Source organism: Rhinopithecus bieti, unplaced genomic scaffold, assembly GCF_001698545.2.
Source record: "Rhinopithecus bieti isolate Rb0 unplaced genomic scaffold, ASM169854v2 scaffold_9693, whole genome shotgun sequence".
In the NCBI taxonomy this organism is placed as follows: domain Eukaryota; kingdom Metazoa; phylum Chordata; class Mammalia; order Primates; family Cercopithecidae; genus Rhinopithecus; species Rhinopithecus bieti.
The window spans coordinates 798,368-821,133 of record NW_016806178.1 but is presented as its reverse complement, the minus strand read 5'-3'; the positions used below and the strand labels follow the sequence as shown (position 1 = coordinate 821,133).

General features: G+C 52.4%; 1 protein-coding gene across 1 annotated transcript; it reads left to right on the top strand.

The window, feature by feature from the left end:
- Positions 1–241: 241 nt before the first annotated feature.
- SCAMP2 (secretory carrier membrane protein 2) lies at positions 242–22,232 on the top strand. Its single transcript, XM_017874990.1, has 10 exons — positions 242–293; positions 547–572; positions 10,314–10,382; positions 10,844–10,942; positions 12,762–12,879; positions 13,463–13,591; positions 14,269–14,428; positions 16,526–16,627; positions 20,388–20,508; positions 20,765–22,232. Exons 1-10 carry the CDS (start codon positions 242–244, stop codon positions 20,897–20,899), a joined length of 1,011 nt encoding a protein of 336 aa, XP_017730479.1. The 3' UTR covers positions 20,900–22,232.
- The last annotated feature ends 534 nt before the right edge of the window (positions 22,233–22,766 follow it).

Genomic DNA, 22,766 nt, shown 5'->3' with positions numbered 1-22,766 from the left:
TAAGTTTCTTTCATCTCTCAAGATCCAACTCAGATTCCAGCTCAGTAGAGCCTTTCCTGACTCTCCCAGACAGCTTAATTGCTCTCTCCTCTGTGATCACATTGTTTCTGCCCTCACCCTGTCACGGTGCTGATCATGTGCCATCACCTCTTGCCCTGGTTTCTGTGTGATTCTTTGTACTATTGCTCCTCGAAGGCAGGAATCAAGGCTTTTTCTTGGTTTCCCTAGCCCAGTGCTTGGCATGGAATGGTTTGTGTATGGAGAGACTGACTACACGGAGGTGGGAGGAGATAGTAACTGTCCCATTTTGAGGGTAGACTCCTTTAGAGGAGTGGTGCCAGGTCCTGGAAGGCCTTGAATGCCAGGCCAGGTGACTCAGACTTGCTTTTCTGGATGGTTCCATACATCGCAGCTAGTGGCAGGGAGCGAGGCCTGAGACTGTACCTTGCTCACTGACTGCTTTTTTTTTTTTCTTTCTTTCTTTTTTTGGAGATGCGGTCTGTCTCTGTCCCCCAGGCCAGGGTGCAGTAGCACAGTCATGACTCACTGCAGCCTCGACCTCCTGGACTCAGGTAGTTCTCCTGCCTCAGCCTCTAGTATAGCTGGTACCACAGGTACCCACCACCATACCTGACTGATTTTTTTTTTTTTTGAGATGGAGTCTCGCTCTGTTGCCCAGGCTGGAGTGCAATGGTGTGATCTCGACTCATTGCACCCTCCCCGCCTCTCAGGTTCAGGTGATTCTCTTGTCTCAGCTTCCTGAGTAGCTGGGATTACAGGTGCCTGCCACCAACACCTGGCTAATTTTTGTATTTTTAGTAGAGACTGGGTTTCACCATGCTGGCCAGGCTGGTCTCAAACTCCCAACCTCAGGCGATCTGCCCACCTCAGCCTTCCAAAGTGCTGGGATTACAGGTATGAGCCACTGCACCTGGCCTAATTTTCGTATTCTCTGTAGAGACGGGCATCTTCACCAAGATGCCCAGGCTGGTCTCAGCTCCCGGGCTCAGGTGATTCTCTCGCCTCAGCCTCTTAGAGTGCTGGGATTACAGTCATGAGCCACTGTGCCCAGCCTATTTTTTGTTTCTTTCTCTTTTTAAAAATATGCTTGTGTGTGTGTGTGTATGTGCATGTGTGTGTGTATGGTGTTTTTTTGTGTTGGTTTTTCTTTTTTTTTTGAGATGGAGTCTCGCCCTGTCACCCAGGCTGGAGTGCAATGGCACGATCTCAGCTCACTGCAACCTCTACCTCCCGGGTTCAAATGGTTCTCCTGCCTCAGCCTCCTGAGTAGCTGGGATTATGTATGTGTGTTTTTAAAATCAAAATAACATGATCACATTATAGAAAAGTTAGAAAACAGAAAATAAGTCTTCCATACTTCTACCAGTCATTTGCAACCCTTGTTGTTTGTTTGGTTGGTTGTTTGTTTATTTATTTATTTTGAGACGGAGTCTCGCTCTGTTGCCCAGACTGGAGTGCAGTGGCTGGATCTCAGCTCACTGCAAGCTCCGCCTCCCGGGTTTACGCTATTCTCCTGCCTCAGCCTCCCAAGTAGCTGGGACTACAGACACCTGCCACCTCGCCCGGCTAATTTTTTGTATTTTTGAGTAGAGACGGGGTTTCCCCGTGTTAACCAGAATGGTCTCAATCTCCTGACCTCGTGATACGCCTGTCTCGGCCTCCCAAAGTGCTGGGATTACAGGCTTGAGCCTTGTTTATTTATTTATTGAAATGGAGTCTCACTCTGTCTTCCAGACTGGAGTGCAGTGGTGTGATCTCGGCTCACTGCAGCCTCCGCCTCCTGGGTTCAAGTGATTCTCCTACCTCAGCCCTCGAGTAGCTGGAATTAGAGGCACGTACCACCATGCCCGGCTAATTTTTGTATTTTTAGTAGGGAGGGATTTCACCCTGTTGGCGAGGGTGGTCTTGAACTCCTGATCTCAAGTGATCTGCCCACCTTGGCCTCCCAAAGTGCTGGAATTATAGGTGTGAGCCATCGCGCCCAGCCTGTATTTTTTTTTTTTTTTGAGACAGAGTCTCACACTCTGTCACCCAGGCTGGAGTGCAGTGATATGATCTCGACTCACTGCAACCTCCACCTCCCGGGTTCAAGCGATTCTCCTGCCTCCGCCTCCAAAGTAGCTGGGATTATAGGTGCATGCCACCACACCTGACTAATTTTTGTATCTTTTTTTTTTTTTGGTAGAGACAGGGGTTCTCACCACGTTGGCAGGCTGGTCTCAAACTCCTGACCTCAAGTGATCCGCCCGCCTCAGCCTCCCAGTGTTGAGATTATAGGCATGAGCTACCGGGCCTGGCCCATAATTTAGTATTGATGTAACAAAGCCCTTTCCTTTTCCATTCCTTTCCCTTTCCCTTTCCCTTCCCTTCTTTCCCTTTCCTTCCCTTCTTTCCCTTCCCTTCCTTCCCTTTCCCTTCCCTTCCTTTTTTTTTCAAGACAGACTCTCGCTGTGTCGCCCAGGCTGGAGGGCAGTGGCGCTATCTTGGCTCATTGCAAGCTCTGCCTCCCGGGTTCACAGCATTCTCCCGTCTCAGCCTCCAAAGTAGCCGAACTACAGGCGCCCGCCACCACGCCCGGCTAATTTTGCTTTTGTATTTTTAGTCGAGACAAGGTTTAACCGTGTTAGCCAGGATGGTCTCAATCTCCTGACCTCGTGATCCGCCCGCCTCGGCCTCCCAAAGTGCTGCGATTATAGGCGTAAGCCACCGCGCCCGGCCAGGAAACCTTTTCTGTATTGCTGCACCATCTTCATAGTTGTGATTCTTAGTGGCGGTGTGGGCCTTCAAGGAGATGTGTACCAAAACATACCTGTGCTCTCTGTCATTGAATGCTTGTTTCCTGCTTTTTTTTCCTATTGTAAGTCCTGGTCCTATGAATATCATTGCAGGCACAGAATTTTATATGTTTTTGTGATATTTTCTTAGGACAGATTCTCAGGTACTAGGTCAGAAAGCACCAAGGTCAACCGTGGCTCTTTGTGCACTGCGACCCAGCTAGCCACTCTGGAGATGATTGCTTTTTCTTGCTCTGTCACACTCAGCCTCATCTCCAAAGCCCATAGGACTTCACAGAGGTTCCAGAGTGTTGCTGACTCTCTGCCTCTCAGCGTGACCCTGAATTTTAATTTTTAAAAATTTATTTATTTATTTTTCCCTGAGTTGAGTCTCACTATGTTATCCAGGCTGGAGTGCACTGGCACGATCTTGGCTCACTGCAACCTCTGCCTCCCGGGTTCAAGTGATTCTCCTGCCGCAGCCTCCGGAGTAGCTGGGATTACAGGCACCCACCACCATGTCTGGCTAATTTTGTATTTTTAGGAGAGACGGGGTTTCACCTTGTTAGCCAGACTGGTCTTACACTCCTGACCTCAGTTGATCCACCCGCCTCGGCCTCCCAAAGTGCTGAGATTACAGGCATGAGCCACCATGCCTGGCCAAAATTTATTTATTATTATTATTGTTTATTATTTTTTTGAAACAGAGTCTTGCTCTGCTGCCCAGGCTGCAGTGTGGTGCCTGCTGCGATCTCGGCTTACTGCAGCCTCCTCCTCCTAGGTTCCAGTGATTCTCCTGCCTTAGCTTCCCAAGTAGCTGGGACTATAGGCGTGCACCACCACACCTGGCTAATTTTTTCTTTTTTTTTTTGAGACGGAGTCTTGCTCTGTCTCCCAGGCTGGAGTGCAATGGCACAATCTCGGCTCACTGCAACCTCTACCTCCTGGGTTCAAGCGATTCTCCTGCCTCAGCCTCCCAAATAGATGGGATTACAGGCGCTTGCCACCACGCCCAGTTAATTTTGTATTTTTAGTAGTGATGGGGTTTTGCCATCTTGGCCAGGCTGGTCTCGAACTCCTGACCTCAGGTGACCCACCTGCCTCGGCCTCCCAAAGTGCTGCGATTACAGGTGTAAGCCACCACACCCAGCCAATTTTTGTATTTTTAATAGACATGGGGTTTTACCATGTTGGCTGGTCTGGAACTCCTGTTCTCAGGTGATCTGCCTGCCTTGGCCTCCCAAAGTGCTGGGATTACAGGCCTGAGCCACCGCGCCAGGCCTCAACTTATTTTTTATTTTTAATATTAAAAAAAAGAGACAGGGTCTGGCTATGTTGCCCAGGCTGATCTCAAATTGGATTCAAGCCATCCTTTCACCTCAGCCTCCCAAAGTCCTGCATTACAGGCTTGAGCCACGGTGCCCAGCTGTCCCTGAATTTTTTTTAGTGCATGAGATAGATATTTATTTAATGTGTTTTTTGGAGTCTGAAATAAACCTCACACTGGGAGCCTGGGTAGAATACAGGAAGGGAAGGCAAGGAAAAGTCACAGAGAGCTCAGACAGCCAGCACCTGTGAAATGCATAGAATGAGGTTTCCAAACCAGTGACAAGTGTGGTTTTCAATTAGCTGGGTGTGGTGGTATGCACCTGTAATCCTAGCTACTCCAGAGGCTGAGGCATGAGAATCGATTGAACCTGGGAGGTGGAGATTGTAGTAAGCAGAGATCGCGCCACTGCACTCCAGCCTGGGCAACAGAGCGAGACTCCGTCTCAAAAAAAAAAAAGGTGTGGTTTTCATGGCCCTTCCCGGCAGAGCTGCAGCCTAACTCTGCCTTCCTCTCTTCCCTCACGGCCTTTACCCTCCAACTATGTGGAAGTGCCCCACTGTCCTGCAGTGGTGGGGAGCCTCACTGATCTGGGCCTTTGCTCTCTGTCTTCCTTCTGCAACCTGGTCTTTCTTGAAGCCCACTGAGGTGTCTCCCCTTCTTCCTGTTTTTGCTCTGCACCTTGCCGTGGTCCCCAGCACCCCCTCAGGGGGTGTCCACTTGTCTCAGATACCAGATTGTGGACTCCAGAAGGGTGAGAGCTGTGTCTTATTCACTGTGGTATGTTCCTCACACTATAGCTGGTTGCCGAATGAAAATAACTGAGGTTAAGAGCCTTTTATTTGTTATAAATTCAGTAAAGGGCATTAGCCAGTCTGAGTGGCACTGCAGGGGGTTTTAGGTTACTCCTCCTTGTAGGTGAAACTTAGCCCTCACCATCCTAGGGCCGGGCACGGTGGCTCATGCCTGTAATCCCAGCACTTTGGGAGGCCGAGGCGGGCAGACACAAGGTCAGGAAATCAAGACCATCCTGGCTAACACAGTGAAACCCCATCTCTACTAAAAATACAAAAAAAATTAGCCGGGCGTGGTGGTAGACGCCTATATTTCCAGCAACTTGGGAGGCTGAGGCAGGAGAATGGCATGAACCCGGGAGGTGGAGCTTGCAGTGAGCCAAGATCGCGCCACTGCACTCCAACCTGGGCAACAGAGCAAGACTCCGTCTCAAAACAAACAAACAAACAAAAAACCCCAGCTCTTTGAAGGAAAGAAGAAAGCAATGAAACAAGCGAAGCCCTTGTCAGTGTCTTCCTGGAGTGGGGTTCATTCATTCAGCCACATATTCACTGAGTGCCTTCAATTTGTCAGGCTCCATACCAGGCTTCGGGATGCTTTGCCCACTCAACTTTACCATCTTGTGTCCCTGGAGACAGACTTGGATTCACTGACTACTACCCCTGAGATCTTAAGACAAGCTACTTCCCCTCTCTGAGCTTGAACTTTTCCAGCTGCAAAATATAAATATTCCTCCCTCATAAGGCTGTTGTGAGGGTTAAATGAGGAGCTGTATTGTAGCTTTTCTCAGCCAGGGTCCCGAGCTGAGCCACAGAACAGAAAAGCTGATTGGAGTGACTCTCTCAGCTCTCTCAAGTACGGAGTATAACTAGTACCATCCTAGGTAACAGGGGAGAAGTAAAGCCATTATAAATAGTGGATTAGGGGGTCATAAGTCTCTCGAAGAACCAGGTCAGTTCTGGAAGGCCAGTACAACCCTCTTTTCTGACAGCTCGACATAGTGGCCAGTTCTAGGGCAACTAGAATTTCACAGTAGCATCATTGTGTGGTGAGTTTGGCACACCGTAGACACTAAGTAAATGTCAGCTTCCTTCCCCAGTCCCTCCTCCTCCCTCCCTTTCTTGCCAGGACTCAGGTTCTCTTAAAGCCACGCACATCTTTCAGAAAGAGCCTAGGTTTTCTTAAAGGGGAAAATATCCACTTGTCTTAGCGTTTTAGGTCACTTTTCCTGGGCGCCGTGCTTCCAGGCCCTTGGGCTACTGCTGTGATGCAGGTGCCTCCTATTTGCTATGCCCTGGCACTTGGGCAGTGCTTCCTAGAGAAGGGGGAGGCCCCACAGCGTGCTGCACGTCTTCTCAAACCACTGAGCTGCTGTGCTGCCGCGGGCCCTTCACCAAGCACCAGGGAACTCAAGTATGAACTAGACACAGATGCGCATGGCTGCAGGGAGTTTCGAGCTTACTAATGGAGATCAGATTTGTTTATGAGGAGCCCAGTGAGGGGTGCCAGGCCATGTCTTTAAGATTTTAGGAAAAGGGGAAGGATCAGAGTGAACAGGGCAGTCACCCTATCATCCCCATCACAGTCCCCTTCTGTCTGCCATTCATAAAGGAAATGGCATCTCTTTGTGGGCCTGGAGGTCACCTGTTAAACATGTGCACCTTGGCCAGATGTCTGTATGCTAGCACCTGAAAGTGCTACCAGAGCGGCCCCTCTTCTTCTGTCCTCTGGTGACTCAAGACTCAAGGAGCCAGTTCTGTGGATGGTAGATCCGATTTCAGTGACTTCAGCGGTGGCTAGGTTCTGCTGAGTCTGAAAGGGGAACAGATACCAAGCCCCAAATCTTCCTTGCAGGAAGCCAGATGATTCTAGTAGTAACCGCTGGTCATTCAGGCATGAAATAACCTCAGGGCCAATTCCTCAGCAACACAGAGCCTCCTGAACTTCACCTTGTCACTTCGTCCAAGTTGCAGGAGCCATCAGGGCAGAGTTGGTGTTCAGCAGGAAGGACACAGCCAGTCTGTCACAGAGGAGGTTGGAAGAGGTGGAGGCTGTAGTATGAGGCCCGTCCAGACACAGTGAGTTCTGGCTGTATGCCTGGGGGCAGTCAGTCATACCCTCTATGAACTGGTGACTCAGGTGGGAAGATAAGAGGTAGTATCTGTGATAAAACCAGAGAATATTCAATGCTGACCCTCAGCTCTATGAATGTTTAGAGTAAGGAGAGAGCTCCCATTTTGGGTCCTTGGATCATGGTGAATATCAGTTTCTACATCTGTAAACTAAGGGGGTCACTCTGTGGATGCATCTGATATTAGCATTGTATTTAAGAATTGGATCTGGACAAGGTGAGGTAGCACTTTGGGAGCCCAAGGTGGGAGGATCACTTGAGCCTAGGAATTCAAAACCAGCCTGGAGAACAAGGCAAGACCCCATCTCTACAAAAAAAAAGCTTTAAAAATCAGCCAGGCCTGGTGGCTCATGTGTGTAGTCCCAGCTACTCAGGAGGCTGAGGTGGGAGGACTACTTGAGCCCAGGCGTTTGAGGCTACCATGAGCTATGATTGCACCACTGCACTCTAGTCTGGGCAACAGAGTGAGACGCTGTCTCTTAAAAAAAAAAAAAAGAAAGAAAGAAAAGAATTAGAGTCCAGGTGCAGTCTTGCCCAACATGGTGAAACCCCATCTCTACTAAAAATACAAAAATTAGCTGGGCGTGGTGGCAGGCGCCTGTAATCCCAGCTACTCAGGAGGCTGAGGAACGAGAATAGCTTGAGCCCAGAAGGCGGAGGCTGCAGTGAGCCGAGATCGCGCCACTGCACTCCAGCCTGGGCGACAGAGCGAGACTCCGTCTTAAAAAAAAAGAAAAAAAAAAAAGAACTGGCTCTACAGAGTCTTCCGGTGGAGGTGAGGCTGGGCCTGAAGTATGGGAGCATCTGGTTTAATAATTAGGGGTGTGGGGTGAGGTGTGGAATGCAAGCAGTGTCTCCACAGGCAGGAACAGCCCTGAATTTGGCCACCCTCAGGGCTGTTCCTCATGGAGCCCAGGCATGGCTGTGAAGCTGGACCTGAGCCCTGCATCTGTTACCAGGAAGGGGAGGGTGCGGAGGAGCTCTCCTGGGTGCAGGACAGGGTGAAGACAACTGCCCCAGGCCAGCAGGGGCGCAGTAAAGAGGATAGCAGAGCCCCATGCAGAGATCAGATGGGAAAAGGAGACAAGGTTGTGTTCTGAGGACATTCTTGGATTTTATGAAAAGACTTTAAAAAATCCCCAAAACCCAAAAACATTTTCTTGGATTTTCATCTGAGCCTATCATGTCTCTGCTCTTAGCAAGTGTGCCCGATTTAATAAAATCAGTACTGGCAGCCAGCAGCATGTTTTTGTTCTAGAACCTTAGACTATCTTTTTTTTTTTTTGAGACAGAGTTTTGCTCTTGTTGCCCAGGCTGGAGAGCAGTGGTGCGATCTGGGCCCACCACAACCTCCACCTCCCAGGTTCAAGTGATTCTCCTGCCTCAGCCTCACGAGTAGCTGAGATTACAGGCATGCGCCACCACACCCAGCTAATTTTATATTTTTAGTAGAGACAGGGTTTCTCCATGATGGTCAGGCTGGTCTTGAGCTCCCGACCTCAGGTGATCCACCCGCTTCGGCCTCCCAAAGTGCTGGGATTATAGGCATGAGCTGTGTCTGACTACCTTAGACTATCTTTTGGAAAATAAGAGGAATGGCCAGGCACGGTGGCTCACGCCTGTAATCCCAGCACTTTGTTAGGCCAAGACAGGCGGATCACGAGGTCAAGAGATGAGACCATCCTGGCCAACATGGTGAAACCCTGTCTCTACTAAAAATGCAAAAATTAGCCAGGTGTGGTGGCGGTCACCTGTAGTCCCAGCTACTCAGGAGGCTGAAGCAGGAGAACTGCTTCAACCCAGGAGGCGGAGGTTGCAGTGAGCCAAGATTACGCCATTGCACTCCAGCCTGGGCGACAGTACAAGACTCTGTCTCGAAAAATAAAAAAATAAAAAATAAGAGGAATAAATGAATAATAAATAAAACAGTACAGAAAGGTTATAAAGTCAATAGTAAGTCTCTGCCCTCAGCACCCCATTCACTTGCCCCTCAGCACCCCATTCACTTGCCCCCTCAGCACCCCATTCACTTGCCCCCTCAGCACCCCATTCACTTGCCCCTCAGCACCCCATTCACTTGCCCCTCAGCACCCCATTCACTTGCCCCTCAGCACCCCATTCACTTGCCCCTCAGCACCCCATTCACTTGCCCCTCAGCACCCCATTCACTTGCCCCTCAGCACCCCATTCACTTGCCCCTCACCACCCCATTCACTTGCCCCTCACCACCCCATTCACTTGCCCCTCACCACCCCATTCACTTGCCCCTCACCACCCCATTCACTTGCCCCTCAGCACCCCATTCACTTGCCCCTCAGCACCCCATTCACTTGCCCCTCAGCACCCCATTCACTTGCCCCTCACCACCCCATTCACTTGCCCCTCACCACCCCATTCACTTGCCCCTCACCACCCCATTCACTTGCCCCTCAGCACCCCATTCACTTGCCCCTCAGCACCCCATTCACTTGCCCCTCAGCACCCCATTCACTTGCCCCTCACCACCCCATTCACTTGCCCCTCACCACCCCATTCACTTGCCCCTCACCACCCCATTCACTTGCCCCTCAGCACCCCATTCACTTGCCCCTCAGCACCCCATTCACTTGCCCCTCAGCACCCCATTCACTTGCCCCTCACCACCCCATTCACTTGCCCCTCACCACCCCATTCACTTGCCCCTCACCACCCCATTCACTTGCCCCTCACCACCCCATTCACTTGCCCCTCAGCACCCCATTCACTTGCCCCTCAGCACCCCATTCACTTGCCCCTCAGCACCCCATTCACTTGCCCCTCAGCACCCCATTCACTTGCCCCTCAGCACCCCATTCACTTGCCCCTCAGCACCCCATTCACTTGCCCCTCAGCACCCCATTCACTTGCCCCTCACCACCCCACCCTGCAAAAAACAAAACAAAACAAAACAAAAAAACAAAAAAAACCCCACTCCCTAGAGGTAAATACTGTGAACCATTTTGAATCTGTATAGGGTACCAACACAACAGGAGCCTGTGTGGTGTGTACTCTCAAGCTTCTGGGTAAAGCTTGCTCTGGGTCTCTCCTGGGCTGAACCTTTTCCAGGGAGAAGGGACTACAGCTGTGGTGTGGCAGGGGCAGGCACAGAACCCTTCCAGAGAGAGGTTTCTCAGGATCCCAGGAGCGTGATCACCAGCCCCACTTCAGTCAGGCGTCACCGGCTTGCCTGCCGGCCCTGGCCAGGGTTTTCTCCTCTGTGTCTGAGGACTCTTTTTCACCTTCTCAGGATCCCTCTGTGACCCAGCTGACGAACGCCCCACAGGGCGGCCTGGCGGAATTCAACCCCTTCTCAGAGGTTGGTGAGCAGGCCCTCTTTCCAAGTCCCATGACCCTCTGGGGTGGTGCCGGGGTTTCTGGGGCAGGGAGCCTTGGCAAGGACAGAAGCAGCTCTGAGAAGCGGCAGTCCTCAAAAGGACAGTCCTAACACGAACCCGGGAAGCAGGGTAAGGATGGGAAAGCCACCAAACGCTCTGTGAAATTCTCCCGTTGAGATCTGTGACCAGGGCCCCTCCCCAAGGAGGTCAGGGCAGTGCCCAAGAGTGCTGGACCCAGCGAGCCCAGGGGTGCTGGGTTAGGGATCAGATGGCCTGAACCTGAGGCTTGTTGGCTGGGAAGCCACAGGGGAAGGTCCAGTGCAGGCCCCAAGGGTATCCCCTCACAGGCAGGGGCACATCACCCATCTTGCTGTGGGTTTGCCCCCTCATCACCAACTAGTGGAGTCCCACTCACTTCTGTCCTTTGATTTGTTCCATGTAGACAAATGCAGCGACAACAGTTCCTGTCACACAACTCCCTGGGTCCTCGCAGCCAGCGGTTCTCCAGCCATCAGTGGAACCAACCCAGCCGACCCCCCAGGTACTGCTGACAAAGAACTCTGGTCTTTTCTCTCCAGTGAGGGAATCACCCAGACCAGTAGCTGAGCCCTGAGGCTCGGGGCAAGCAGAGAGCCTTCAGCCTTGGCCCCCTAAGGGCCCTCTTGCTAATTTGTTTGGAGCTGGTCACCTACAAGTAGAGGGGCTGCTCTGCCAATTAATATCCTTACTCCCTCCATCCCATCCACCACCACCACTGAGAAATAAGCTCTACTCACCAGGCTGGGCTCCTTGGTGCCTCCAGAGAGGGCATTTGTCCCTGTTGTACCCCTCCAGGTCCTCCTCAGGCCTTTGACTTGTCCTGTCTTCCTTGGGGCCCAGAATCTCTCTTCTTTTTTCTTTAACTTCATTGATTCTCACCTTCCTTCCTGTCTTCCTTTGTCCCTTCACCAAATACTGTGAATCTTTTCTGCTTTGTGCCTGGTGCTCCACTGCACTGCCTCACTGCCCTCCCGCCGCGCTCCTCGCTGCCCCTGTGAGCGTGACCCACGGTGGAGTTGTGTGTTGCAGCTCCTGCTTAGACAGGCCGGCAAGTTCCTGCCTGCCCAATTCCTGGCAGCGAGCGAGCTCTCAGAGAGGCAGATGCTCCTAGGAGGAGAAAGTATTCTCAGAGACAGCTACATGCGAAAGCTTCCGAAGGTAGGCCTAGTGTAGATGAGCAGGAAGAAGGGCAGGGCACCCGGAGCCTGCCCAGCGCTCCTCCCAGGCCCCAGAGCCCTGTGGAGGTGAGGCAGCCCTTACATGTGGAGGTGCCTTTCTGTGCAGCTGGGTGGTGGGCTGTAGGGAGCTGGGTCCTTCTCAACTGATGTCACAGACTTGGAGGAGGTCAAGACCCCCAGTGTGGCACAGCGGGGTCAGTTCTGCTTCTGCTTCTGCCACCAGTGCCTGAAACTTGCCTCCCCAAGGCAGCCTGAGGTCTTTGAAGAGTTTTTGGAGAGGTTGGTATGTGTATACATGTGTGTGTACACATGTGCCTGGTTTGTCATCCTGTGAGATGACCAGTTTGAGATCTCTCCCTAAAAAGGACTGGAGTCTCATCTATCAGGAGGAACCTGGCCCAAATGGCAGCAGGGGGCCAGGTCTGTTCAGCCTCATGTATAGTCAGTCCCTTACTGTCACTCAGAGGCTCTGCCCTGCCTGGAGAGGAGATAAGTGTGGACTCTGCACACCACTAAAGCCAGGCAGGGCAGGGCAGGGCCACACCTAAGGGGCTGTCCTGGGGTGTAGCCAGTCGCAGTTTAGGGGGACCTCAGGAGGCAGCTCCTGGGGGCAGGCCAGGGGGCAGGGTGCTTGTACAGATCCTGAGGCTCAGGCACACGCCATCTGCCCTCACATGTCTCCCCTTTCCACTCACTGCTAGCAGGCTTGCACTGTTTTCCTTCTCACACATACACCCAGGCTCTTCAAATGAGGCTTGGGTCTGTGGGTTTCTTGTTATAGTTTAGTTTCTTGTGAGGTCTTTTTCCCAAAGTTCACAATCACTGAGCTCTGCCTTGACCCGGTATGAGGAAGAGGTGGAGAAGCCACTGGGGATAGTTTTCCCAACTCAAGCTTAGGGATGAGGGCAGAGGAGAACCTAGTCATGGCCAACGGACCAGGAAGGTGCGGGGGCAGTGGAAGACAGGTTGGCCTCTCTAAGGTGGTCTCTGGTACCTAAGACAGTCTGGGAGGCGCGGACTGCTTCTGGGACTCCTTGCTGGCTGTCCCTGCCTGGGGCAAGGCCTCTCTGCCTGCCCACCCAGGCTGACACTGTTTCTGTTTGTTGTGTCTGGCTGTCCCTGTACCTCCCCTGTTCTCTCCAGGCTGTGGTGTCTGCAGCCCAGGCAGGCCTGCTTCGGCAGCAGGAAGAACTGGACAGGAAAGCTGCTGAGCTGGAACGCAAGGAGCGGGAGCTGCAGAACACTGTAGCCAACTTGCATGGTAAGGGAGGCTGCTGGGGCCTGGGGCTGCCCTGCCTGGCATAGATGAGTGTCCTGAACCCTGTGTGGAAGGCCTCCCAGCGTTCACCCTGAGCTGCCTCGGAGTTTTGTGGGGCTCTTCTCATCACAGGACGCTGGTCCTCGGAAGAGCAGTCCGTTGCAAGTCAGGAGACCTGTAGTGTGGTTGTAATGGCTGTAGATTACTTTCTGCACTCCTTCCTAGCTCTAAAATGCCTTGATTCTTTGATAGCATAGGGGCATTGGTCCCACAATTCCTTGCTAATGATGATGAACTGAGTTATCACACTTGTGGGCTGCTTGTTAATAAAAATAATCACTTAGGCCGTTTACTCTGTATTTCCCAGTGCATTTGGGATCTGTTATCTCCGTGTGAGCTTGTTGGTATCTCTTTGGGTTCCATTCCTGTTCCATCCCACTCCATGCTCCATGCAGACTCCAAGCCCTGCTTGCTGGAGCCCCTCTGGGAACCCTGGTTTGGCCCATACACTGTGCTGGCGTGCACGCACCTCAATGCCCCTTCTGAGGCTGTGCCCTCACCTCGTCACTCCTTTTCCCCCACACAGTGAGAGACAACAACTGGCCCCCCCTGCCCTCGTGGTGCCCTGTGAAGCCCTGCTTCTATCAGGATTTCTCCACAGAGATCCCTGCCGACTACCAGCGGATATGCAAGATGCTCTACTATCTGTGGATGTGTGAGTCCCGCTCCTGCCCTCCAAGCTTAAGGGCGAATTGGGTGTGACTTCAGAGCCCCATCTTGGCCCTGGCTGCTCCTCCCTGGTAAACAGGCTTTTAGCAGACTCCAGCCTTCCTCAGTGCCTGGGCTGGGTTGGGGAGATGACTCTGCCCACAGGCTGCCCCCTGTCTGGAAAACTCCTTGAAAGGGGCAGTCCAGACCACAAATCACGGAGGGTGGAACTAACTAGAGGCTTCCAAGTTCCTTCAGAGCTCACTGCACTAAAAGGCCCTCCTTAGGTGAAGGCCTTCCCTGTCCACAGGCCTGTGGATTCTGAAGGGTGAGGAAGAAGACTTCTCCTGCAGCTCCATCGGGGGCCATCCAGGGCCAGGGAAAAGCATTGCTAAAGGAAAGACTTCCTTCCCGAGGACCAGCCCTGGGTCTGCATCCTCCCTCCACACCCCTCAGATACCCGGGCTGTCCCATCACCTCTCAGGAACATAGTTTGATCCCTGGTTTTGAGGTCCCATAAAACCAGGATTTGGGAGCTATCCCTGTCTAGGTACAGAGTGGGCTCCTCTGTCTCTGCAGCTGCCTTCGCAGCATGAACCTCACCTCTCCTAGGGAGTGGCCGCCACATTGGAGCCCCTCAGCCACCGTGGCACAAGTCATACTCTGTCCTGTCCCCTTCCCCAGTGCATTCAGTGACTCTGTTTCTGAACCTGCTTGCCTGCCTGGCCTCGTTCTCGAGTGACAGCTCCAAGGGAGTGGACTTCGGCCTCTCCATCCTGTGGTTTCTGATCTTCACTCCCTGTGCCTTCCTTTGTTGGTACCGACCCATCTATAAGGCCTTTAGGTGAGTGAGGCCAGGGCAAGGGGTGAGATTTTATGGCTGGGACCCCAGGTAGCAGGCTAAGGGCTATAGGCCCTGGGACCCCATCCAAGTCTTAGAGCAGAACAGAATGTAGGGAAATCCACTTTCCCTACATTCTGTTCCTCTGTTCCCACCCAGAGCAGGGATTGGGGGCCCTGTTCTTCAGTTTCTGTACCTGAGGTCTACTCTGGGCCCTGTCCTTGGACCAGGCACAGGAGACTTAGAGAAGGGACCTGCCATCCCACTGCTCCCAGTCTAGCTGATGCCGTTACTGCGAAGAGGGAGGGGATGCTCTTTGGGAACTCCCTTCTGAGGCTCTCGGGTGTGCTTCTCTGGTAGTGTCAGATGAGTGCTCTCCAGGGCTCTTCTCCATGACTGTTGATGCTTCCCCATAACTCAGAGTGCCAACACCTAAGCTAGATACTGGGAACATAGCTGGATACACCTTACAGACCCCCAGGGGTTCTGGAATTGTACCTCAGGGTTGATGCTTTCAGGGCTGGGAGCCCAGCAGGCCCTGGGAAGAGGGGATAGCGCAGTCGCTGAACCATCCCTGTACCATTGGAGGCCCTGAACCCTCACTGTGCTCTAGCCCTCAAGGACACACAGATGGAAGTCCTCAGCTCTTGAGAGAGTTTTGTCCGGTGTCCCCTATTCCCCAAATACTGTTTTATTCCACTCAGATGTACAGGTTTTGTTTTGTTTTGATTGTTCTTTGTTACCACATATCCTTAAGTTCTATTGTTTTTTTGGTTTTTTTTTTTGAGAACAACACACAAACAACACACAAACTGGCTGGAGTGCAGTGGCTGGATCTCGCTCAGCTGCAACCTCCGACACAATCCAGAGTTCAAGCGAAATTCATCAACGCCACAACTCGACCGAAGTAACTGGACAAAACAAACAAACAACACCAAACTCGCCACCTCGCCCGGCTAGTTTTTTGTATTTTTTTAGTCGAGACAGGGGTTTCACCATGTAGGCCAGGATGGTCTCGATCTTCTGACCTCGTGATCCCCCCGTCTCGGCCTCCCAAAGTGCTGGGATTACAGGCTTGAGCCACCGCACCCGGCCTGGTTTTTTGTTTTGAGAGGGAGTCTCACTCTGTCTCCCAGGCTGGAGTGCGATGATGCGATCTCGGCTCACTGCAACCTCCTTCTCCTGGGTTCAAGTGATTCTCCTGCCTCAGCCTCTGGAGTAGCTGGGCTTACAGGCGCACACAACCACACCTGGCTAATTTTTGCATTTTTAGTAGCGATGGGGTTTCACCATGTTGACCAGGCTGGTCTTGAACGCATGACCTCAAGTGATCCACCTGTCTTGGCCTCCCAAAGTGCTGGAATTATAGGTGTGAACCACCGTGCCTGGCCTGTTTTGTTTTTTTGAGACAGAATCTCACTCTGTCATCCAGGCTGGAGTGCAATGGCGCAGTCTCGGCTCACTGCAACCTGCACCTCCCAGGTTCAAGTGAGTCTCCTGTCTCAGCCTCCCAAGTAGCTGGGATTACAGGCACACACCACCATGCCCAGCTAATTTTTGTGTTTTTAGTAGAGACAGGGTTTTGCCATGTTGGCCAGGCTGGTCTCAAATTCTTGGCCTCATACGGTTTTATTATTAGAGATTTATGCCTTTGGCTTAGTTTTTCTTGCCTGTTACGAAACGCAAGTACTCCAGAAGATGGAGTGTTAGGCTCTTTATTTTTTAATTTACTTATTTTTCTGAGACAGTGTCTTACTCTGTTGCCCAGGCTGGAGTGCAGTAGCACGATCTTGGCTCACTGCAGGAGCGTTAGGCTCTTTATATTGTCCTTTGGGGGAGCAACTTTATCAGCTCTTGGAGGAAGGGGCCAAGCACTGACCCCTTAAATTGGAAGGCAGTGAAAGGCAAGCTCTTCTTGATTATGGTGGGGTATGTGTGTGTGTGTGTCCCTGTGGATGGTGTGGCTGGGCCCCTGGAGCTCTGTCTCTTGCCCATGCTGCCTCCTAGCTCCTAGTGAAAAGAGATGTCACACCAAGTAAGGATGCTGAGGAACATGGCCCAAGCCCTCTTGTGACTTCTCATTTCCCTCTCTCTCCACAGGTCCGACAACTCTTTCAGTTTCTTTGTGTTCTTCTTTGTATTTTTTTGTCAAATAGGGATCTACATCATCCAGTTGGTTGGCATCCCTGGCCTGGGGGACAGGTGAGACCTGGGCATCACAGAGGGAATTAGGCTTTGGATAGGGGACTCAGCCTCTCTTGCCCTGTTTTCTAGCTCCCAGAGAGCCCCGCCAGTGCCCTGCTTTTCCTGTGGCGGGGAGTGGGTGAGTGGGCCAACTCAGACCTGCTTTGGGCCTTCTTTCCAGTTCTTTATCAGTAGCCACTCACTTTTTTTTTCTCCTTGATGCTAAAGGCATCAAAAGACACTCATTATCGGTCGGGCGCAGTGGCTCATGCCTGGAATCCTAGTACTTTGGGAGGCCAAGACAAGCAGATTGCTCGAGCCCAGGAATTCGAGACCAGCCTAGGAAACACGGGCAGACCTTGTCTCTACCAAAAATAAAAAAAAATTTGGTGCAGTGGCATGCACCTATATAGTCCCAGCTACTTGGGAGGCCGAAGCAGGAGGATCGCTTGAGCCCAGGAGGTTGAGGCTGCAGTAAGCCATGATTGCACCACTGGATGCCAGCCTGGGTGACAGAATGAGATCCTGTATCAAAAAAAAAAAAAAAAAAAAAAAAACTATCTTTCCCTGCTCTCCACTTTCTAGGGTGTTGTGGGTGAACTTGACTTGACTCTTTAGGCTACTATGACAGTGTCCTGCACTGGATTGCAGCCTCTTCCTTTTCTCCTGCCACACCCTCCTGGAAGCTGATGGATGCCCAGGCCTTTGCAGACTGAGCTGCGACTTTTTTCAGATGCCTTGTAACTAAAGGAGACAGGTCCCTCACCTCCCCTGGACAGGCTGCTTCTGGCTGCCCTCTTTGAGCATACAGCTGGTTTGAGTTTCCAGGATACCTCAGTCCTCAGCTCAAAATTAATCTCAAAAGAAAAGCTGATGGCTTATGTTTTCCTTTCTGTTCCAGTGCACAGAGAGCATTACAGAAAGGTCAGACTGGCACTTGGCTGACAGCCTGAGCCTGGAAGGGCGGTGCTATTTTGGTCCCCTCCCTCCGGCAGAGCTGGCAAGTCCAGAGCAGTGGGGAGAGAAGGGCTGCCTCCCCTTACCCTCCAAGCAAGTGCACGCTGCCCTCCCACCACCCCTCATGCTTCTTGCCCTGCTGTTGTTAATCTGGTCCCTTTTGACCAGTGACCCAATTTCATTACTCGTTACCTAAGTAAGACCCTGGTAGAAAAACTGTGATTCATGACGGCCGTTTGCACCTGGACTGGGAATCAGAAGGCTTGAGTTGGCCGGGTGCGGTGGCTCACGCCTGTAATCCCAGCACTTTGGGAGGCCGAGGCAGGTGGATCACTTGAGGTCAGGAGTTCGAGACCAGCCTGGCCAACATGGCAAGCCCTCATCTCTAAAAAAAAAAAAAAGAAAAAAAATACAAAAAAATTAGCCGGGTGTTTTGGTGGGAGCCTGAAATCCCAGCTGCTCTGGAGGCTGAGGTAGGAGAATCGCTTGAACCTGGGAGGTGGAGGTTGCAGTGAGCCAAGATTGCGCCACTGTACTGCAGCCTGGGCAAAAAGAGTGAAACATCATCTCAAAAAAAAAAAAAAAGTGTTGCTGTGTCACCCAGACTGGAGTGCAGTGGCAAAATTATAGCTCACTATCACCTTGACCTCCTGGGTTCAAGTGATCCTCCTGCCCCAGCCTCCTGAGTAGCTAGGACTACAGGCATGCACAACCATGCCTGGCTAATTTTTAAAATTTTTTGTAGAGACAGGGTCTTGCTATGTTGCCCAAGCTGGTCTCAAACTCTGGCCTGAGGTTATCCTCCTGCCTTGGCCCCTCAAAATGCTGAGATTACAGGCATGAACCACCGTGCCTGGCTTACATTAATTTTTGTATATGGTTGAAATAAGTATTTAACTTCATTTTTCTGTATGTAGATATCGTCATTCCAGTACCATTTGTTGAAGAGACTATTCTTTCTCTTTGAATGGTTTTGGCATCCTTGTCAAAAATTGATTGACCGGCCGGGCGCGGTGGCTCATGCCTGTAATCCCAGCACTTTGGGAGGCCAAGACAGGTGGATTACCTGAGGTCAGGAAGGAGTTTGAGACCAGCCCGGCCAACATGGCAAAACCTCATCTCCACAAAGAATACAAAAATTAGCCGGGCGCATTGGCAGGTGCCCATAATCCCAGCTACTCGGGAGGCTGAGGCAGGAGAATTGCTTGAACCCAGGAGGCAGAGGTTGCAGTGAGCCAAGATCATGCCACTGTTCTCCAGCCTGGGCTCAGAAGCAAAACACAAATAAAAAAAAAAAAAAAAAAAAAAAAAGAAAGAAAAGAAAATTAACTGACCATAGGCGTATGGGTTTATTTCTGGAATCGCAGTTCTATTCCATTGATGTATTGATCTATTGATCTATATGTCTATCTTTATGCCAGTCCTACACTATTTTAGTGACTGTAGCTTTGTAGTAAGTTTTGATATCAGGAAATATGAGGATATCCCTTTTACAGATGAGGACATGGGGCTCAGACAGGTGACAGCAAGTTGGCCAGTGATCCTCCTTCCAAGAAGGTGGGTCCTCAGGAGTGAGCAGCCACGCTTTCCATACTCCCCACCAGCAAAGCATCAGAAAAAGGCCCAGCCCAGTGCTACCTTATTTATTTTATTATTATTATGTTTTGAGATGGAGTCTCTGTTGCACACGCTAGAGTGCAGTGGTGCGATCTCTGCTCACTGCAAGTACCGCCTCCCAGGTGTTCACAACATTCTCCTGCCTCAGCTTCCTGAATAGCTGGGACTATGTAGACACCTGCCACCACCATGCCTGGCTTATTTTTTGTATTTTTAGTAGAGACGAGGTTTCACTGTGTCAGCCAGGATGGTCTCAATCTCCTGACCTCGTGATCCGCCTGCCTTGGCCTCCCAAAGTGCTGGGATTATAGGCGTGTGCCACTGCGCCTGGCCCTTTTTTTTTTTTTTTTTTTTGAGACAAGGTCTCACTCTGTTGCCCAGGCTAGAGTGCAGTGGCGTGATCACGGCTCACTGCAGCCTTGAACCTCACAGGCTCAAGTGATCCTCCCACCTCAGCATCCCGAGTAGCTGGGACCACAGGTATGTATGACCACAGCCAGTTAATTTTTTTTTTTTTTTTTTTGAGTCGGAGTCTCACCCTCTCACCCAGGCTGGAGTACAATGGCATGATCTCGGCTCACTGCAACCTGCACCTTCCAGGTTCAAGTGATCCTCCTGCCTCGGCCTCCCGAGTAGCTGGGATTGCAGGCGTGTGCAACCACGCGCAGCTAATTTTTGTATTTTTAGTAGAGACAGGGTTTCACCATGTTGGCCAGGCTGGTCTCCTGACCTCAAGTGATCTGCCTGCCTTGGCCTCCCAAAGTGCTGGGATTACAGGCACAAACCTGGCCTTTTTAAATTTTTTGTGGAGACAGGGCCTCTCTCTGTTGCCCAGGTTGGTCTTGAACTCCTGGGCTCAAGTGATCCTCCTGCCTCAGCCTCCCAAAGTGCTGGGATTACAGGCAAGAGCCACAGCACCCAGCCTAGTGCTACTTCTGACTCTGTGAAGGCAGCAACCACATCCTCCCTTTCAGACCTCACATAACCAGAAGATTCCCCTTGTGAGTGGGGTAGTGTGGGCCCGTCAGCCTTCATGGAGGTCTGGCCTCACAGGCCAAGGGCTTCTGGCTCATAGGGCTCCCTGTGCTGTGGGAAATGCCAAGGTGATGGTCAGGACACAGTGGCCAGTTGGAGAAGAGCCCCTTATGCTGACTCTTGGGGCCCACTATCACTTTGTTCCCTCTGGCCTCTTCTTCCCTTATAGCGGTTGGATTGCAGCCCTGTCTACACTGAAGAAAGGGTCCCTGGCCGTATCAGTCATCATGATGGTGGTGGCTGGCTTCTTCACCCTCTGTGCCGTGCTCTCAGTCTTCCTCCTGCAGCGGGTGAGTGGTGTGGGCAGGGCTGACAGCAAATGGGAGGAAGCAGGCAACTGTTTCCTGCCCTTGCCACGAGATGTTCTTCACCACTGCAGTTGGGTCTCCTAGGCTTCCAAAGGTCCAGCACCTTTCTCCAGGGATCTGGGTGGGGCGGTCAGGCAGTGCCAGGCTTCTGGTGACCCCTTTGGGAGTATGTCCTGGATGGCTGGGTTCCTGGTGGACCCAAAGGGCAGACTCCTCTCACCCCACCCCTCTTCGCCAGGTGCACTCCCTCTACCGCCGGACAGGGGCCAGCTTCCAGCAGGCCCAGGAGGAGTTTTCCCAGGGCATCTTCAGCAGCAGAACCTTCCACAGAGCTGCTTCATCTGCTGCCCAAGGAGCCTTCCAGGGGAATTAGTCCTCCTCTCTCTTCTCTCCCCCTCAGCCTTTCTCTCGCCTGCCTTCTGAGCTGCACTTTCCATGGGTGCCTTATGTGGTGGTGGTTGTGCCCAGCACAGACCTGGCAGGGGTCTTGCTGTGGCTCTTCCTCCTCCCTCAGCGACCAGCTCTCCCTGGAAGGGGAGGGACAGGGACTTTTTTTTCCCCCTCTATGTACAAAAAAAACAAAGCTCTCTTTCCTTCTCTAGTGATGGTTTGGTAGGATTCTTTTGTCTCTGGAAGCAGTGGGACTGAAGTTCTCTTCGTCCTGTGCACACACAGACACCCCCACACAGTTGGGATCACAGGCTGACCTGGGCCCACCCCAGCTGGAGTTTTCTGCCAGGGTCCTGGGCCTTGACTCCCCCACCCTGCAGGCCTGGCCTGAATTTGGCTTCTCAGACACAGCCCAGCCCTTCCTGCCCCGGCTGGGGATAAGCCTCTCACAGGCTCCGGTGGACAGATCTGTTCCCCAGGTCACTCCAGTGGTCTCCAGGCTTCCAGAGAAGGCTGGTTGCCTCAAGCTCTTGCCTGCCTCATAAATGGATCCAGAGAAGACTGGCTGCCTTCGGCTCTTCCCTGCCTCACATTCCTTATAAACGGATTCATAGCCCTTTAGCCCCCTGCACCCTCCTGCAGGGGACTGCACTTTGAGCCCTCTGGAGCCCTCGCTGAGCCTTACTCTCTTCAGACTCTGGATGTGCAGTGCGGTTGGCTGGGGTTTGGGGACCGGAAGGGACCAAGGACACTGACCCCAAGCTGTCCTGCCCAGCGTCTTCCAGGAGGGCGGGGTCTGCCTGTGCTGGTGTGGTTGGTTTGGCCCTGTTTGCTGTGACTTCCCCTCCCCTGAGGGACAGCTGCCTTTGCCTCTGCCTCAGATGCCACCTGCCCCACCCATGCTCCCCATCAGCAGCATCCAGACTTTCAGGAAGGGCAGGGCCAGCCAGTCCAGAACCGCATCTTTCAGCAGGAACTGATGAGCCATCTCTTGGAGGGCCCCCTAGTACCCAGTGGAGTCTGGCTCACACCCGGGGGGGGGCGTGTCACTCTGATGGCCAACTAGGAGTCCACCTTTAAGACCAGCACCTTGTTCCCCGAGGCTGCCGAGCGGGTGTGTGGACTGGGGGGCCTTCCCACAAAACTAGCCTCTGGCTCGGCCCCAGGCAGCCGCAGGCCCCGAGCCACTGAATGATACTGGCAGCGGTTGGGATTTTATAAACTCCTTTCTGGTATTTTTTCCCCTCTATGTACAAATGTATATGTTACGTCTCAATTTTGTGCTTAAATAAAAATAAAAAGACATTTTCAGACAACACTGGTCCACATGTCTGGTGAACTTGGGAGGACGGGGCAGCCCACAGGATTAGGGGCTGGGCGCTGCTGCTAAGATTGGAGAGCTGGCACAGTTAAGATGCAATAAATAGGTCCTCAAGGCCCTTCCTCAGAAAAGTGAAAAGCAGCTGGGAGGTCCGGGAAGCCAACGCGGCCTCTTCCAAAGACGCCTTCTTGTTGCAGTACCTCTGCTTTCAGAGCTGCGGGTCCTGGGGAGGGGCCCTGGAGGCCTCCCGGACGCCATCGCCCCCACACACGTCCGCTCCTCTGGAGCCCGCGTCCTCACGTGGGCGATCTCTAGACGCCTCTGCGCCCGCTGGGAGTCCCCGAAGACCGCGCCGGCAGTCCTCCGCTCACTTCTAGGCTCGCGGAGCCTCTGTGTCCCCACGTGGGCCCTGCAGGAAGTGGCTGGGCGCATGACCCGAGAAGGTGTGGGCACAGGGGAGGGGCGCTGGGAGCAGGGCGGAGCAGGGCGGAGCCGCGTCTCCGAAGCGCGCTGCATTTCCGGCGGGCGG